This window comes from Macrosteles quadrilineatus, unplaced genomic scaffold (genome assembly GCF_028750875.1).
Source record: "Macrosteles quadrilineatus isolate MER2022 unplaced genomic scaffold, UCM_ALF_1.0 Scaffold_7__1_contigs__length_78375512, whole genome shotgun sequence".
In the NCBI taxonomy this organism is placed as follows: domain Eukaryota; kingdom Metazoa; phylum Arthropoda; class Insecta; order Hemiptera; family Cicadellidae; genus Macrosteles; species Macrosteles quadrilineatus.
The window spans coordinates 63,325,484-63,340,395 of record NW_026542600.1 but is presented as its reverse complement, the minus strand read 5'-3'; the positions used below and the strand labels follow the sequence as shown (position 1 = coordinate 63,340,395).

Here is a 14,912-nt window from a genome sequence, read left to right as displayed (position 1 = left end):
AAAATGGGATTTCTCCTTTAGTTTTCAATACTCTGATAATTAATATAACATAAAACATGCTAAACAATAAATTGACTTTCAACTTAGCTTGTCTACAAAGTTAGCATATTTGATAGAAATTAGTAAATTACATCAGTAGACTCTGTTGGTGGCTCATCTCAATTGCATCCATCGATATTCTAAAACTGTATACAGAGTAACATGGGTATTATTGGGTTTGTTTCCTTGGAAAATTTATGTATATTTAATGTAAAGAATATTTATAGTAAATCCTTCATTTCAAACACGGAACGTATCTTAAATAAAATTATTGTTTAGAATTTCAAACAAATACTTAATAATGAATTTAATAAATATTTAATAAAATTTATATGAGTCACCGTTAACTTAGTTTGTTATTAAACATGTGGTGGACATGCAATGTAATGTGTGCTGTAATGGAATTTGTTTAAACATACACGTCATACCATCGAAAATTCATTAAAATAGGCGTGGTTGTAATGAAAACCCTTAATTATGTACTAGGTCATATTGTGCAGAGTACCAGCGAAGTGTAACAAGCTTTCTGCTTATAAATACGAGTTTGTTGACGAGACAACTACGTCTATAGTTTATTTGAGATTCAATATATACATTTTGTATTTAAATATCTCTATTTTCTTATAAGATGAACATCGAAACAACATCCGAAGCAAACCAAGATAAAAAAAAAACATTAAATGAAGAGATAATGAGAAGGATGATTCAACAAGAAGATGCCATGAAAAAAGTTTATTCAAGCTTAAAACCCCTGCTGTCTCACAATCCTGTAGTACTTGGATCTACAAGCCAAGTTGAATCAGAAGTATTTGACAAAACTACAACGGTTCATATTGAGGAGCGTGATCATTCAATGCTTGATGGTAACTATTCCCCGCAAATGCACATCGCAACAGAATCTGTTCTCCAAGTTCTCCAAGATCAAAAATATTTTAACGAAGAGATCATGAGACATGTGACTCAACTAGAAGATTCCATGAAAACAGTATTGTCGAGCTTAAAAACCCTGCAGTCGCACAAACCTGCTGAATCTAAATCTACAAGGCAAGTTAATTATGACATTGTTGAGCAAACTAGTAAGGTTTCTACACAGGAGTGTAATCATTCACTTTATGATACAAAATGTTTCCCACACACATACTTTCAAGAGTTGATTCAGTCATTGAGTCTACCAGGCATGAAGTTTCTCGTAGGGAAGAACCAGTCTTGGTTTCATACTTGCTTGTGGTTGTTCGTTCACATTCTTGCTTTATTAACAAGTTTGTCTCTTATCAAGATAGAGTACGACAGATGGCAAAACTCGCCCGCTTTTAAAGTATTTTCGAGCAACGTAACTTATGCCAATGATGTTCCATTTCCTGCAATAACTGTTTGTTACCCACCAACTCTTAACGTCAACTACAACTACTCAGGGATTCTGGAGAAATGTTTCCTGTGTGAGTACGATGAATGTGAAATCAATGAAGAATGTAGCGACGATGAGATGATGGCTTTTGCTGTTTCTTTGTTGATTTGTTCGGAGTTTGTGGCAAATAAAATAGTGTTTAGAAGACGCTCTATTAGGTATGACCAGTTTTCATCTTACCTTGGACATTTTTTTGGCCTTGATGAGGTTTACATATACCATTCCCGGATAAATAGTTTGACATGGAAGAGGAAAACAGGATGCGATGAAAACGAATGCCAAAAGTGGTTATCGCCCTTAGGTATGTGTTTTACTATCAATGGTCTCCACCACGAGGATATTTACAAAGAAAATGTTGTTACTTCTTTCCCGATGAAACAGTATTCTTCCTCTGGGTTTGATTACTTAGGAAAACACTTGACTTTGGACAATATGATATATTTTGGAGGAAACATGAGTACGACACCAATATATACGACTGAGAATGATGTGATTCAGTTTAGTAGTGTAAGTAATACCCTACACATACACAATAAAACTGCAAAACATTGCTTGACTAATGACAGCATACAAAGCTACATTGTAATCCACAATCCACTAGAAATCCCCTTCACCTTTAAAAATCATATCACAATGGACGACTCCACCCCCCAAAAAATATCTATACTTCCCAACATTGTAACTTCAGAAAGTGGCCTTGAACAGTTTGATCCATCTGTTAGAGGGTGTTACTTTACGCATGAAAAGCCACTGTCAATGTTTAAACATTACAGTCAGATGAACTGTGAGACAGAATGTCTTGTAAACTGTTCACTCACATACTGTGGCTGTGTCCCGTATCACTTGCCTAGACACAACAGTTCTGTAGAGATTTGCTTGTATAGATGCTTTCGAACGTGTGACTGCAGTTGTTTGCCAGATTGCAACTCTTTGTCTTATGATTTTGAAGAGACTGTTGTGGGTGAAGATCCATGGTATGCACCATTTATCGTAGTCTACTTCAAACGAAATAGATTCTACGACTCCAAGATCCGAGTCAGTACAAATAGCCTGACTCAGTTCATGGCGTATTCTATTGGTATTGTTGCAGTTTTCAACGGTTTTAATGTCTTAGTTATCTTTGAATTGCTATACCTTTTGACATTCAAGCTATGGAGCTATGTCAGGAGCCTTTTACTTTAATTTATGTATGGATGAAAAGAGTTATCCTCGTTTTTAAAATATATAACATTTAAAAATACAACAGAATTGTAAAAACATTTATTCGACATTTTTATTTTATTTGCATAGAACCTTTACACTTCAAGAGCTTCAAATATGTCAAAGTTGCATTTTTGTGTTTATTTTCATATTTGACATTATTCACTTTGTTTTGAAGTTTATAATTAGTGTTTATTTGTATGAATGTGGCTTCCTACAAATAAACACTAATTATAAACTGCAAAACTAAGTGAATAATGCCAGTCATAAACATGACAAGATTCGTCTTAATTTTGAAAACTATATATATTGCAGATTATTCTGGCCATATATTGGATGCCTGATTTTATCAATAGTAAAAGTTTATTTCTAATTATACTACAGTTATTACTACCAATTAGTAAAAAGTTATACCTACTTTTGTATGTCACTGACTATAGGGTGAATCAGACCACCTATGCACATACTTTAACAGCCGCTTGTGTAACTCACTGATCAGGTATACAAAAGGTTTACCCACTTCTAGAATAGCTATTGGGATCTGAAATTTTTTTGTGGAGGTCCGTTTCAGTCCCAAATCACCCAGGAAATTCCAAAAAGTTCTTTTTTCAAATTACAACCCCCCCCCCCCAAATTCCCTTGAATCCTCCTTTTTTAGAGAAAACCCCGTTTAAAAAACCAGCTATACCTCGAAAACGGTAAGAGCTAAGATTTGAATGAATTTTCACAGTTAGGAATTATATTTTCTACAAGGCACTCTTTGGCATTTTTCGAAAATCGCACTCCTTCACATTCAAAAACGCCCTTCTAGAATATGTAAAATGTCTTGGATTATTGACGTGTGTTTTTTTTTTTTTTTTTTAATTACTTTTTGGACCTCAAACGTCCCTAACCTGACATATTGAAATTGTAACCCACAAAAACATTTTAAATGGCAAATTTTCAATAAAAAGGTCGTTTGTTAAAGCTCGTTGGTCCAAATCGTTGTGCACGGGTGTCTGATTCACCCATTATTCACCCATTTAACCATTAGTTAAACTTATACCACTTATCTTTGAATATTCTTCTCCATTTAATATGCATCGTTAAATAAAATACTTATCAACTGATGAATTCACCTACATATTTACTTTCACAAAAAACTTGTTCATTTGAGTTCACCACGGTTCGAACCGTAAGATCGAATAAAAAGGTTTTAATTATTTCGAACGATCAATTCTACTGAGACACCCTCATACGGACAAATTCCTAAAGGTTTTTTATTGGTTGAAAGACATACTATATATCTTTTTAGTTTCTATGTGAATAATGAAAAAAAAACTATCACAACTACAAAATAAAAATCACCTTATGTAACTACACACTGCTGTCAATAGTATGTTTACTTTCTTTTACAAACGTATAACACTTGTTTATGGAAGAAAAACCTACAATCTTGATATGGGTAAAACTGACTATCCATCAACTTTAGGAGCGTTATATTCTAGAAAGCCTCTTTTATTTAGATCAATTCTGATCCTAGCCCCTGAAGTGATACCTCAACCCAAACTTTTTACTTTCGAAAAGTAAGTGTAAACGTTTTTTTTTACTATTTGATATAATACTAACTTCTATAGCCTACAACTCATTTTATTATTTAACCTTCATTGGTGAAAAGAACCTATCGATTTTACATAGACACCACCATTCGATTGGAATCCAAGTTTGATTAGTGATTGAATGACATTAGTTTTTATTTATTACTGTAGCTTTCATTCAAATTATTATCAAAACTAACACATTTCACAAATTAAAATCATATAAAATTACATACAGCCTCTAATAGTTTGTATTGCACGGTATAATGTACAGTGTTTTGTTATCTTTCTTTGGGGGTTCTTAAAATAAGTGCATTTAAAGGTGTCACATTATCCATACATGCTCACCTAAGACCATTATGCTCGGTAAGCCATTTTTATTTTATCATACATTATTTCATAGAACAATAAAACATTTCTATAAATATACTAAATTAGTAATAAACAACAATGGTTATTATTTACAGACCTTATACAGGGTGTTTTTTTAACGCGCAGCCCAAAATAAAAGTACTGTGAGACCATAGCCGTCTCTAGTAATATACTAGAGATGGCTATGGTGAGACACATTTTAAATACAAAACAACCCTGTATTTTAGTGTCCCTGTTATCTCTACTTCCTTGTCGATCAGCTGATATGCGTTGTTGCATAGCTATCTATGAGGTTTACTGTTATTGGGAATTTATTACAAATAAGACAAAACATGGCATTTCCCCATTTCGAATAGTTAGTATGTTGAAAATTCACCATTGTTTTTATGGCAACAAAGGTTTGAAATTCGGTTTCCTTAAATTTGTACATGTCATTAATAGTACAAATTTAATTAAACTAAATCTGATGTAAAAAGAAAATACTCCGATCACAGCAAAACCATCAGACTAAGCCAATTTTCATTTGCCTGGTTTAATTTACACTTAAAACCAGAGATTTAATTTTCCTCAAATTTGGATTTGGTTTCCTTATATTTGTATATTTCAATATATTTGTATATGTCAATGATAGTTGCTGTATTAGGTACTGGAAAAACACCTAGGAACTTATTCAAACCCTTCTTGGCATAAAACCAATTATTTACTTTCAACGTATTACTATAAATCTTTGAGGTTGGGGAAACGACGTGTTGCGTCGTATTTACAATAAATTCCCAGTTACACTAAACCTCATAGATAACTATACAACAATGCATATCACCAGATTAACAATGAAGTAAAGAAAACAGGGATACCAAAATATAAGGTTGTTTTGGCATTAAAATGTGTCTCATGGTACTTTTAATTTAGGTTGCGAAAAATACCCTGTATATTAACGACGCTGCTCTTGAATTCTAAACCCGTTGAACTTCAAATATAAACACAATAATAATACTACGATCGTTAAAGTTATTGTATATTATCTCAAATTTTAGTCAATAATTGTATATAAACGTTTGGAAATGTAGAGTAAGTAATCAATATTGGATTTATTTAATAAATAAAAGATGCCTAAATAACAATTTGCACAATACGAAATACATAACATTAATGAAGATAGATGAATGAAACCTGAAACAAGGTATGGTGTAATGTAAAAGATTTACAGCCTTCAGATTTAAAAAAATCACAAAATATGTTTTCATCGTATAACGTACGCCTCCGAATAACCAAATATGATGTATGATATGTGAGGGAAACATGGCAAATGGCGTGTTAGAGATTGATTACGGCTCGGATGCAAACATTGATGCTGCTCATTTTTAAACCGTATTTTCTTTCAATTCTCACGATGTCCTAGAATATAAGAAATTCTAGGGATTGAAACAAGTCAGTACCAATGTTTTAATAATATAAAACACACGCACACGCACACACCCACACATATGCATTTGTTGCATTTATCTTCTTTTTAGCCTAAATTAATTTTGAAAGAAAATTTGGTTGAAATACGCAAATCTAATTAGGCTAATTTGTCTTAATCTCAGGGTCGTTTTTTTTTTATCTAAATATTAGGGTGCGTGGTGGAGCTGTGTGAAAATGATAACTTACAACATCAATTACGGAAAGAGTTATTTACTGTTTTAGAATCAATTACAATAAGTTAATTTTACATAGCCCAAGTTATAATTTAAATACAATAGGTAATAGAGTTAGCCTAGTTTATGATAAAATTAATTAATCTACATTATGGATGGGATAATTGAGGTTAAACCTACACCTGACTTAAACTATATGGGAAAGGTATCATAGAGTTTATAGTGGAGTCTTTGGTTAATAGATTGTTATCAAAAGTTTTTATATTAGTTCAATTTGTAAAAGTTGGTATGTACTTGCGAATTTGGTCAACGTGCAGATCTTCAAAATATTTTACTTACAGTCTTCTTCGCTAATTTCAATGTATAATTAATAATTGTAGGCCTATTTTGCTTGTAGTTGATTTATTAATAGAATTTATGCCATTTTCAAAGTTTAAAAACAGTTTGTTAATTTCTTAAAATTGAAAACATAATTTTATGGCCACTTCCTTTGACTCGTTATCCCAAGAAGAAAGAGAAGTACGTTACGTTAGTTCTTTTCTTCATTGCCTCAGATTCAAGATGGCTAGCTTCTACTTACTTTTTTTTGGTTAAAAACGAGATAATTTTCAGAAATTGTTCACCTACACCGACTTGAATGTCAACTCGTAATCCTATTGGCTTAGAAATTTACGTGGTTTAGTCCAAATATATTGTCTGCATGTAGCTTTCTCTCAGCCTTTTTTTAGTTTCGTTGCAAAATGATTGAAAACTATTCCCGATCTTTGATCTAACCTCTTTATTTTAGTTCTCTTTGGTGTCTCGAGTTCTGACGTCATCCACCTTTTTGATTTGAATCTAACTTTCCGTCTGCAATGTTTTATGGTTATGTTTCTAAATTACCATTATTTACGATTTCGGCAGAAAAATATGTATTATCATTATTTAGGTTTTTATCACGGTTTTTTGTTTGCCGTTAACGATCGCTTTTACCCACCGATTTGGTTGTATGATTTGAATGCAGATTTTTAACATGTTATGAGGATCAGAATACAATTTTATTAAACAAATACCATTCCTTTTATCCATTTTTCCTACTAATGTAATATATTTCAGAAGGTTTATACTATTTATTCATAATTTACAGTAGAAATTAGTTAGTTGAGCCTAACTAGGCCTAGGCTAGTAACTGATTAAATAGTTAGGCTTTAATATGTTGGCTATTTTTTATTTAGGCTTTGTTTTGCAAATAGGCTATTGATATATGACCTGCCACACATTGTAATTTTGTAGACATTTATAATTTTTTTTTTACAATTTTTTACATAGAATCAAATTGGACTGCTGTTAAGACAATTCGTGTAACCATTAAAAAAAGACTTGCAGAGAATGTCAAAATACTAAAAAGGTGTAAGTACCTAGTTTGAGTTAGCTGCTCTAGTAACCATAGTCATTGATTGTGTCATATACTTGGATAGAGGAAAACAGTTAGTTGATATTAGAGATCGTTGTTAATAAGGTTGTATAGAACAACCTTATTGTTCTATAGAACATTATGATGGTTGTTTTAAGTGTTAGGGAGAGATAATAAGGTGGTCGTTAAAGTATGACTCTTTCCTCCTGAGATGGTTAGATTTTCGTGTTTGGTGAGCACTGGCATAGAGAAAAGTCCACTCTTCTTAATTAATATCAAGCCTTAACGCTAAGGTATTCCAAGCATTTGACACTTTCTTAAGCTTTTTTACAATAACACTGGACTACGGTAAATTATAGTAGTGAGGATAGCTAATACTAAACTTAAAGTTAATTGTGGTTAACTGAATTTACAAGTACTGTAGAAAAAGTGAATTATTTGGCAAACTTATTTCATTATGGATAAATCTCAAAACTGATATCTTTGAAACTTGCTTGTGAGATAAAGATTGATCAATTCATTGTGTCATATTGTGTTCTAGTGAGCCAGTATTTTTTCCTGCGGTATCTTAGTATTCTTCTTAGTATTCCGATTATTTAAATGATAAGTAAATATATTTTAGTTTAAGCTATGTGGATTTTAGTTTTGTTATGTAACTTAGTGTTTAAGATCTCTGACAATATCACCTGTTTCACCAGCTAACGCTGGATCTGTGAAATGTTTTGTGATAATAAAGTAATATTTCATTTCATTTCATTTCATTTCTTTCTTACATGGTGAATGAACCTCAACATAAAGAAGACTATGAATTTGATTCTAGCCGGGTTAGAGCTTTTCAAGCATTATTAATTAGGTTTACATTATCAACAGTTTCAGGGCTGAAATTATTGAGGTTGGATTGATGATGGAAATTAAAGTTTCTGCTGGTAGTTGAGTATTAATTTGGAGGTGATCATTGATTTGTTATGAGCAATTATATTTGAAACTACTCGTAGTACATGTTACTTATATAAAAATGTATTTAGTTGGATATAAAAATGTATTTAGTTGGATTTAAAAATGTCTCCGAAAGATGGAATTGAGCAGAGTGATTTCGTAGCAGTCTTCTTCAGAGTGCAAGTCAAGGGTATTTATCTGCTATCAAGACTGAAGACTTAAGTTGAACACCATCACTAACCTGTAGCTCAAAGATGCGCAGCGGAATATGGATCGCATGCGTGCTCGTGTACATTCCGCCCGACACTGGGCTTCTGAGGTGACATAGAGAGAGTTGTGGATGGACTTGGGCAGAAGTCTCGCTGGGTAGTTGTAGCTGACGTAGCAGACTGAAACAAAATTATCAAATATTAGCACAGTACAGATTTTCATATTTAAACAACAAAGGTCTCTTCCGAAGTACATCGATGTTAAACCCTCGTTAGAAGTGAGTTTACAAAACTGTTTACCTATTTCAAAGACTCTTTAATACGACTTTGACATCAGATTGTTTGGAAATTCAAATATTCAAATACATTTATTTATTTTTAAAAGTTTCTCCTCTTTTAGAACAAATGTAGGTACCTAAATCTACTATTTCTAAGGTGGTTTGTGGCAGGCACTTTAACAACTTGAAACAAAGTAATTGGCATAACACTAAAAAATTCTAAATGTAATGAAAAAAGGTAAATTTCTTTATAATCTACGGAATACTATTTTGATTGCTTTTATATTTGGTTGTCTTTGTTTTTCATGGTTCCTAGACCACGAGGTTTTTTGTTTATTAGGCAGAGCCAACCTCATTGAAAAAAAAAAAAAAAACATGAAGAGTGATTTTAACATAACCCCTCACTGAGAAACGCCCATGCATGCATTCTCGCAAAGCAGATGATAATAATAATAATAATAATAAAAATAATAATAATAATAATAATAATACTATTAATAATAAAATAACTTAATTTGTCCCCAAACATATATTTATAATTATGTGAAGTGTCCTTAAAATTCATAATTTACTAATTTTTGTAGTCACTTTTCATTAACATGATGTTGCTCTGATTGGGAAAATGAAAACGCAGCAGCGAATAATGCAAATAATACTGTTGAACAACGTTTCATAAATTCAACATTCAATTCAGTCATAATGTATGATTTGCCGTTAAACTTTCTATTCATACCTTTACACTTTCAGTGTTTTATATTTGAACAAAATGTATATGTAGCTACTTTATATATAATAATGCTATGATAAAATAACTATAAGCTAATGTATTTAATTATTTTTGACTTTGTAAAAAGCCATACAGCACATGGACTTTTCAAGCTATGTTAGTTAAGTCCAAAACAACTATGTTATGTGGCAGACACATAATTGGCTATGGATTTTGATTAAAACTAAACGGGTTACTCTTTTTATCAAATTAATTGATAGGAATATTATAAGGGAGGCTAGATATTGAACAAAAATTATATAATCCGCTAGTACACGGTTTGGACAGATCTTAAAAATCAAATAGAATAAATTAACCATTTTTATTCGTGTGTGTAGGCCCCGCATAGTATTGCAAATAGTTGCAAATAGATATTAACTCCATTAATATTATGACCGTTTCTCACATCGGTGAATGATATGAAAACCAAGGATCCGTATCACCTTCGTGATATCCTTAATGTCACAAATCAAAAGTATAAAGGGATTTCATTAAATGCTAAAATTGAAAATTGTCATCTCTTGTTGTAAAGTTGATTCTCTTCTAGAAAGATTTCATTACATAAAGCTAACCAAAGCCATAAATATTTATAATCGAATTTCAGAAGGGATGAGATAAAACAACTACAATTAACCTGCCGCGTTCAAAGTGAATTTTAATGACCTCCCACTGATGAAAGGCTTTGAATAATTCGCTAAGTGTTTTCAGATGATTACTTTCACTTTTAGTAAAAGCGTTGTTTAACATTCAAAATTCTGCCTAACAAAGCACGTTACTCGAATTAAAGTGTATTCCAGAAGCTTTTCAAGTAATTCATCCAGCCTTAAAATTTGAAATGAACATGTTGTTCTCATAGAACACATTTTTGCGACATTGAAGGTAGAATTTGTTTGAAGCCATCTGCCTTCATTCAAAGTACTTTGAATTTATATTCTCTCTGTTTCTGGTTTTACCTTAATCCCTAACAGTGTTATTGAGTAGCGCCAGAATATGTCATACTTCCCAAAATATTCGTGACAAAAAACTATTTAAAAATAATATTAATTGTCCTGTTTCTAAGTACAAAGGCTTAAAACCATTTAAATTATACAATTCCCAAATAATACTTTTACTTAGTCCCATTTTATACCTTGGATAGTTTCTGAAATTGTTCCATGTAATTTCATTCTCAAACATATCAAAACGTCATTAAAAAATATTCACATATATAAAACTTACAGTCATCAAGCGGCCTAGAGGTCATTCCTGAGGTGTCTCCATATGCGGAGGGTGGAAGGTATACCCCAGCTCCGGTACCAGACACTCCAGTAGGCCTGCCCCCATACCACGCCTGGGACGACGTAGACACCTTCCCTCCGCCACTGGGTCCGGAGTGGTCACCGTAGTACAGGGAGTTGCCAGGGGCGGTGCCGTAACTGGGGTACTTGTTGGGACGGTAGACCGGGGGTATACTCTGGGGCCTTCCCTGTACCTGAGGCCATCGGTCCAACTCACAACCGTGGCCGTAGCTCGCCCTGTGGTACAACTCGCACCCTGCCTCGTCCACCAGGTGCTTCATAGGGTTCATCTCGGGCACAGGCCAGTCTGTCAGTCTGCAGTTCTCCTGCGCTTGGCCTATAACTGGAGTACTGTACCTGCAACAATTCGCTTACAACTTAACACGATTGGATTCATTGTCTCTTTGAAAATTTTCTTATCTAATAACTGGGGTTCCAAAATAATTTTTCACATACATAATTTTGCCATTTTTTACTATTCATTGAGTTGTAATGTTGCTTTCAGGTATAACATAATAATTTAATTTATTTTTTTACAGCAGATATTTGTAGTAATATCATGAATGTTTAAGGTTGAGTGCAGTGTAAGAAAATATTTAAATATTCTGATTTCAAATTTGTTTAACATTCGTACTAATAAGACCCATTTTCTTATTTGCTCACAAGAAATAGAACATAAGACTGATTTATTTTAATTCAATTTTTACTATTGTGTCAAAATATTTCTTAAAATCAATATTTCTTCTAAGAAAAACAATTTTTAATGTTGTACATTGCGAAATTCACATTTTCACCTTTGGGAATTAACACTCATAAAAAATAAATCAAAAATCTATTATCACATATTTAATTCAATCACTTATTATGGTTTTGAAGATGTAATTTAAAGGCAGAGAGGGCAATGAATATTTATCCTCCCTTGTCCTGATATATGGTAAACCTCTTAAGGAATCCAGACTGTGTCCTTAGGAGGTTTAATGTGCTATTTATAGCATGTTTAAGTTAAAAGGGATATTTACTAAATGTTTTTTATGGACAATAAGTAATAAAAGTAATCATCAATTTATCACATTTTGTCATGTATCTACTCTTTAGGTCAATTATTAAACTTACTTCTTATAAAACGGTCCATCTTACGACACAAATCCCAAAGACATACTTTAGTCTCTTAGTGGAATTATAATATAAGTTAACCAATGTCAATGTTATATTGTGATTAGTAAAAGTCGACTATGTGACTAGTGCTAACAAATAGCACTTTACCTCTCGTGATAAAAGTTAAAGGTTACCCACCGAAGTACCAATTACGTTTAAAAAAGTTGCAATGGGAATTCTAGCTAGCTCTAGACGCGCCCGGTCACATTCCTAACAAATCCTACCATCTATGTTTAAATATTGTGAGCCAGGAAATAATTGTAAATCTTACACATAGCTGTTCAGTATTCAGTAGCTGTAAATAGGTTATTATTTTTATCACATTTAATTCCATTTAGTAGATTTAGACCTCATCTAAGGAAAGTTTACCTAAAACTGAAGGCTCGGCAGGTGAAGAACCTGGACATGAGGCAAGCTTGTTCACACTCCTGTAGTGAGTTGACTCTCACAGCAAGTCTAGTCATACCAGAATGTAGGCCCAGGCCACTCCTTATCCGTTCAAAGCAATCTGAAATAAATAAAAACGGTAAATAGGAAAGTATGCTCAAAATAGGGCAATTCTGTTTTTTCTCGCATGAATAAAATAACCATAAAAAGAAGTTCAAACAGTGAATACATTGTTGGATTTTAATTCAAGAAGCTTTAACTACGCCCAATGTCCATTGCAACCGTCTGGACATTCATGTGTGTGCATACGCAAATATTCTTTGTTGACTTAGTAGAACTTCATTTTCCAATATAAATAAAGAGAGACATTTTCATACAACAATATAAGATTTTCGAGACATCTAAATACAAAATCTACTTCATAATCCGCAACAGGGGTTATTAAATATTTCAAAACTTTAGAGCGTGTAGAAAATTGAGAGTATACATGTAGGGTCACAGGTATTATCAAGGAAAAACGTAATAGTAATTATTTAGAAATAGGTAGTAAAATAAAAAAAAATTATATTGAATATCACAGTTTCTAAATAAATCATGCTGTGCACAGTGCAGTGCATGGTGCTTAAGTCTATAGACTAATGTTGGCTTATTTGCCATGTTTAATAATTGATCATCGCCAACTATCAAAATACAGTTTTTGGTACATGATGTGTGTATTTAGACTTTTAGAATGAGAACAACGATAATGTGTTATAAGTAGATTAGAACATAATAAGTTTTATTTCAACAAGAAACTTAAAGTGGAAATAATTTGATGAAACCTAGAACAAATTCATTACACTTTGTAATCACTTATATGAGTTGAATTGTAAGGTATTGAAAATCAATTCAATTGTAGTCCAACTCCTGAAAAAAATAAATACTGTAGAAACATCATTATAAACATATCGACATATATTTGTACACATATATTTATAACATTAAAGCTTCTCTTTGTGGGATTTATTTTCAAACATAGTTTCCAACTAGTTCATCTATGCCAAACCCGTGTTTTAAGGTTGCTTATTAAAGTAGTCTGCATTTATAGCTATAAAACTCCAATAAAAAAATGGTCTCTTAAAGTAAAATTTGTTGGCTCCAAATTGTATAAAATTTAGTACAAACATTGAAATTACAATCAGATAATATTTTAAAAACAAATATCATGTTTCGTTTTTTTTTATAAACTAAAGGAGTAAGAAGGAGGTAATGCCCCCATTGATTAAGCTTTGAGAGCTAGCTTAAAGGAGTGTGTGGACAGTCTAGCTGTTAGTTGCTCAGACTTCAGTACAAGTGGTGCGGGTTCAATTCCCATTACATCTATAAATATTTAAAAGGTGTAGACCGATTTACTTTAAAACCTTTTGGCGATTTGTTCTTACACAATTTTAGTGAAGTAGAAAATAACAAAAAAATAAATCTTATTCGATTTCCAAAATCATTTGAGAATGTTATAAAATATTTCCTGATAGCTTGGTATATACCGCTGCCGAAGGGACGCTGGGGACGGCACCCTTGACGGCCGTACTCGTTTCTGGCGTAGATGTCAAAGTCCCGGTCAGGCACGATGTCCGTGTACAGGTCGAGAGCTCTGAAGAGACGCTCGCCTAGCTGGCAGTTGTCCCCTGGCAGGCTCGGCCCTTGGCTGTACCTGTGGGTGGGACATTACACACTAGGATAACACGGCGGTTGCCGGAATTATACCCCCTTGAAATTGTACTCCCATTTTGACGTCACGCATGGGGTTGAACAATTGTACTATAATCCCTGCTAGTCTTATAACGGAATATATTTAATGTTGACAAAATGTCAGTGAACCGGATTATTTTAAACTAAAAGGAGCCCTATGCGGCCCGGAATTGTAGCACCTGGATTTGTAAGCCCTGCCAACATCAATCTTTGTATTCGTATGTACAGAATGGGATTATACGCCCTGAAACGTTTTACCTCATATAAGAAAACCAATGAGCACGGACTGGAATCATACCTCCCTGAAAGTAACATTTTCAATTTTTTGTCGATAAACTTATTTGCTACAAAACAACAATACATGAACACTACATTACAACTAAGTAGCCTAAACATAACTTGAATGGACTGTTGTACTACATTACAATGAAGTAGTTTCGAATACCCTCTAAGGTGTTAAAGATTGGCGCGACCTTTAAGCCTCTACAGATTGCTTTAACACGTTCACTACAGAGCGTCCCATATATGCGACGCCGTGAGAAGCCCTGAGTAC

General features: G+C 32.9%; 1 protein-coding gene across 1 annotated transcript in view; it reads right to left on the bottom strand.

Moving 5' to 3' along the window:
* The window catches only part of LOC128999047 (uncharacterized), a 120,965-nt gene that overhangs the window by 7,975 nt on the left and 98,078 nt on the right, over nucleotides 1-14,912 (bottom strand). Inside the window, exons 10-13 of the mRNA XM_054425404.1 lie at nucleotides 14,155-14,321; nucleotides 12,614-12,752; nucleotides 11,031-11,446; nucleotides 8,801-8,948 (exon numbers count right to left, since the gene is read on the bottom strand). Of these exons, the coding sequence (XP_054281379.1) occupies nucleotides 8,801-8,948; nucleotides 11,031-11,446; nucleotides 12,614-12,752; nucleotides 14,155-14,321 (870 nt within the window). The remainder of the gene's footprint in view (nucleotides 1-8,800; nucleotides 8,949-11,030; nucleotides 11,447-12,613; nucleotides 12,753-14,154; nucleotides 14,322-14,912) is intronic.